The sequence below is a fragment of the Corylus avellana genome, chromosome 1 (assembly GCF_965113065.1).
Source record: "Corylus avellana chromosome 1, dhCorAvel1.hap1.2, whole genome shotgun sequence".
Lineage (NCBI taxonomy): Eukaryota > Viridiplantae > Streptophyta > Magnoliopsida > Fagales > Betulaceae > Corylus > Corylus avellana.
Window position 1 is genome coordinate 35,224,916 of NC_142490.1, and position 5,034 is coordinate 35,229,949.

The window sequence follows — 5,034 nt, forward strand, 5'->3', positions numbered from 1 at the left end:
AAAATTACAGTTTCAATTCTCAAAAGATTTCTTAAGTACCATATGTAAGTTGTAACTGTCATTCCAAGAAAAATAAGCAAATAAGCATCGCAATCGACACACCTAAAGGATCGATGCACCAGAGATAATCAGATGAAGTATCTCCTATAATTCCTCCCTCCTCCCCAAGAATGAGGTGATCTTCAAAATTCTTTTTAACTACTTCCAAAATAGCAGCCTCACTCATTTTATCTGTCCTGCAGGTAAATGTTGTATAATTAGACATAAGTAATTACACAGAGCATCGAGTTTAAATGGTCCCCACTAACCTCTTTAATTTATTCAATTTACATTTGTGTCACTAAAGATAAAGGGAGAGGAGAAGAGAGTTGCGGGGGGAGATAGAAGAGGGGAAAATTTTTCAAAAACATCTCTCTACTTTGAAAGGCTGGAAAGATCTGGACAAATGCTTCTATTTATTATGCCATGGAAAGATTTCTTTTCCCTTGCATATATTAAGAAAAGTGATAGCAAGCAATCAAGTCCATTTTAAAGTTTATCTCTCCAAACTAATTTGTCAACTTCTAACCGTGCAAAAAGGATCCACTCCACGACATGTGTTAAGTAGTAGTGCCACAGTTGAAATGTAACACTTACAAAGATAATACTACTTTAAGAAATATAAGTTGCTAATTCAATCTTTCATTTTCTTTTTAGTCAGACGTGATTCTATTTTATCAAAAATAATATATATATTAAAAAATATCTAATTCATTAATTTATCATAGGATTACTTGATCTGCTTAAATTGATCAAGTCTAAATACATGCCAAAAGTGAGGAAAGGTCATAGTAAGGCCCATGAGGGTGCCCTCATCTTTGACAGACTCTTCATTTTAATCTCTTAAAAGCTACGATAGTAAAATCATATAAAGCGAACTTTTGCATTACAAATAATTTTTTTTTATTGGTAACTTTTCCATTACAAGTAATGTCACATATATAGCTAGAATCTAAAAAGGAAAACAGATAAATAATTTAATAAAGTTCTTTGTATCTGTGATTGACACTTTAGCAGACTACTGGAGACAAGGCAGTCTACAATGAAAACCAATTGAAATCTTCTGGCTTTCATGGAAAGAAGATTATGTAATCATATAACTAGAAGTTATCTGAAAAAAACATAAGCATATACCAATTGCAAGAAAAATTCCAAAAAAAAAAAAAATTCCTTACTCAGTCACCAAGTCCGTAAGTCCTTTATATGTTATGTTTCGAGGCTTATTAACAGCATCCATCACAACCTGGAAATAAGAGAAGACAGATGTGAGAAAACACAGGGTAATTGATGAATTATATGCCAAACGGTGCAATTATATAGTGAAACAACTAGCTATAATATATCTGTTCTTTTTTTGAAGTACAACACCATACAGTTTGGAGTAAATGCACAGAATGGACTTTCTCCTCTTGGCATTCTTTTACTAAATCGGTCATACTTCTTCATCCAAAATCAGTTCTTCATATCCATTTGAAGACAATTTAAACCTTTTTTTTTTTTTTTAATTATTGATACATTACAAACACATCCAATGGACCATGATCCCACAACCGCATCCTCCAATCCATTCTTGTGGAAAGAGGAAGTGCAATTTGAGCTAATGCTCTTTTTCTTTTTCTTTTTCTAAGCAAGTATAAGGGAAAAGGGGAGGGGAAATTTACATCAAATAATAAAAACAAAAACAAAACAAAATATGGGTGGGGCACAAAGGCCCCTGTACAACCAATACAATGCAGGGAAAACCTAAAAACTATTCGGAATGAGCCAAATGATTGGCCCAGCCTATTGTGTTCTTGGCTCACAGGCCAAGAGAGAGACCGTCTTAGATGGCAGTTTGAAGGAGCATTCCAGAGGCAAATCTACCTGAAATAATACCTACTACAGCAACAAGTAGTCTTGAGAATCACAGCAGGAAAAGTAGCACTGATGTTGGCTAAACAAAAGCCGCCAAAGAGGAGCACCACCGTGGTATCCAGTGAGTGAGGTACCCAGTGAAATAGGCTTGGTGGACACCACATCTGGATCTGCAATTGGATCTAGGGCTTTCCATACACAAAAAGAGGGTGTCATCTATGGAGATCCAATGGAGAATGAGAGAAGCTGAGGATCTGCCGTGTGAGCAAAAACAGGGCAATGGTGGTGGCAGCGAATGGTGAGCACACACTGAAGCGGGGAAGGTTGTCAGAATCAGGGGAGGCCAGTGAATCTAAGGGGGGTGGTGCATGGGCAATGGAGAGGAGAGGGGTATGGTAGGCTTGGCTCTCAAGTTGTAGATAAAAAAAGGAAAAATGAAGAAAAAAGCGAAGAAGAGACGGGAAGAGGAGGGAAGGGGGAGGAAGAGGGAGGAGGCTCACTCCGATCGGTATTCACAAGAGAAAGTCAAGAGATTTGGGGGAAAGAAAGGCAAGCTCTCTGGAGGAAGAAGAGAGACAGGCTCTCTTGCCCACGAGATAATTTGGGCTAATGCTCATTGGCAACAATTTCAACCTTTAAATTGCAACAATAAAAATGGTCAACTATTAACCAAAATTTGACTCCATAAAAGCTTTCAGACAAATTGAATCCGAGTCCCTTTTGTGCACTTCAGCCAAATTAGGTTTATGACCACAAACAATCAGTAATTATAAACTATAGATTTTAGATTCTCTTACAATAGTAAGGACTGGCATCAGAAATTTTAGGACTAGGAAGTTTAGTCTCACTGTGGAGTCATACAATATTAACATCCATATATAGGCATTTTTACAGAACAAAAGGTTTCACTCAAACGCTATCTAAATTGCAATTATCTTCAAAAAAATACGTAGGACACATAGAATTTTATAATACACTCCTAAAGTGCATAATCGAGATCCAGAGGCTCAATCAAAATATGTTTATTATATACTTAGTTGTAGATAGCAAAAGGGGAATAGCATGGAAAGGGTCTAAGCTCAAGGGAGGAGTGGAGCAATCTAAAAGCAAGGATGAAGAAAGGATAATGGCAACATATTCGCAATCCAGAAGATGCTACTTCCAAAAAGTTCAAATCTAAGGAATATCAAATAGGCAGCCTCATATATTATTGGGTTTATCAACACATGCTCACATGATAGAGATGGAAACCCCAAGTACAAACACTACTCTTTCTTTCATTTAGATCTTGCCACATCACCACAACTTCCCCAATCTTCTGCCACTTAGGCTCCACCAAAATTACCCAACGCATATTGTCTCACCTGCCTCACTTCTCGTCTGTCGTGCCCCTTCTTCCACCATGTATGCAGACCTGCAAATCAGCTTCTTCTTCCGTCACTAAACATTATTCTATTAACACCCTACTGCACACACTCACATCTACATAAATCTCTCCCCCCCCCCCCTTCTTCTTCCCCCCCCCCCCCCTTCTTCTTCTTTTATTCAAGTATAATATATGTATGTTACATATATGTTACGATCTTAAGTGTCTCACATGGCTTAAATACAATTTTAATCATGTGTATTTAAGCTATTGAGCATCTTCCCCTACCCAATGTTTGTATCATTTGGTATCATAGCCAGTCACTACATCGAGTATGAGATCAGATGCAATTCATCGAATATGGGATCGAATGAATGGCGGCTTTGTGCTCGAGTCAAGCAATGGACGACCTATAGGCCGGATTAAAATATCTTGAGCGGCAAGAAACATAGGGTTTGAGGTTCAAATTTAAGCTTTAAGGCTGGGGATGTTGTGGGGTTGTGAGCAGTTTTTGTCTTATTGATAATAGTAACAATACAGAGGAGAGAAAAAAAACGCGCGCCAGAGAGAGAGAGAGAGAGAGAGCTCATGAACTGTGAAACTAGCATTCACGATATGATCAAATTCTAAGCATCTTGCCCCAAATGGCCAAATCAACTGGATATTACCATCTATAAATTCAAAAGCTCATGAATTGCACACTTCTACATAAATTAAATTTAAAAGATAAAATAAAACAACCAGCATTGTAAACTTGGGAATTCAAAAAAGAAAAAGAAAAAGAAAATAAAGGTCACTATCTGTGTTCTTCTTAAGACTCAAGAATCTGTGCAAGAAAAGAAAGAAAGCAAACCTCAGCACCAGTCTTAGCAGCAGTCTCAACCACCTGAATTAGATGACTATGTGGAATGGGTCCAGTAGATAGGGCACCTATCTTTGGATACTGTTTCTGGTTCGGAGTTTCAGATAACACAGCCCCTGTGCAAAATTTTCTTCTGGGTTTGGCCTTGAAAAACCGGATTCGTCCAAACCCATGTTGGAATTTGTCGCTAAAATCCAATGGAAGACGGTGGTTTGGTCGAATTGGTGGTCGAACCGATCTGGGAATTTGAGAAAATTTCAGAGGAATGCTAGTGAAGAAGACCATGGACGTGCCCATTTGAATTGAATAAAAATTCACTTTCCAACTTTTCAAGTTTCTCTGCAATGTTTTCGGAGGTTTTAAGGTATTGGACACTCTGCTTGTGCCACAGATTTTGTAACGGTATCTGATGGAGATGACAGAAGCATTCCGTCCGGTAGCTTTTCTTTGTTTTGTTTGTTTGGTATTTTGTCTTCTTGCGTGCCAAATGGAAGCTCCAATTATAGATTTGATTTTGTAAAAATAGGGATAAATATAAATACTCCATGAGGTTTCATAACTTTATTTTTTCCTCCATTTGATTTTCATCACAGGAGATTTCTGTAGTTTTGATAATAGACCAAATTAGTCCTTATATCAGTTGACCGTTCGTTGACTTAACGGAATTCCACGTGGACCAATCAAATGCTGACACGTGGCACCTATTTAATTTTTTAAAAAAAAATTTTAAAAAAAAATGTTTGGTAAGGAAAAAAAATTGGGGGTGGCTCTTGGCCAAGCCACCCCCTTTGGCCATGGGGGTGGCCTGGCCACCCCCATCTGGCTGGATGGGGGTGGCCGAAACCACCCCTAGTGGGTATTGAGCCACCCCTGTGGAGCCTAAGGTGTAACGATCCAGAAAAAAGTGCTAGCC

At 38.1% G+C, this 5,034-nt stretch overlaps 1 protein-coding gene across 3 annotated transcripts in view; it reads right to left on the reverse strand.

The window, feature by feature from the left end:
• IMPL1 (myo-inositol monophosphatase like 1) overlaps positions 1-4,553 on the reverse strand; it is a 29,818-nt gene extending 25,265 nt beyond the window's left edge. For all 3 annotated transcript variants that reach the window (XR_009439004.2, XR_009439003.2, XM_059582179.2), the window contains exons 1-3: positions 4,113-4,553; positions 1,215-1,282; positions 103-236 (exon numbers count right to left, since the gene is read on the reverse strand). Coding sequence is in view for 1 of the 3 variants with exons in the window: in XM_059582179.2 (XP_059438162.2) it covers positions 103-236; positions 1,215-1,282; positions 4,113-4,418 (508 nt within the window). In the remaining 2 variants the exon portion in view is untranslated. The remainder of the gene's footprint in view (positions 1-102; positions 237-1,214; positions 1,283-4,112) is intronic.
• Between the last annotated feature and the right edge of the window lie 481 nt (positions 4,554-5,034).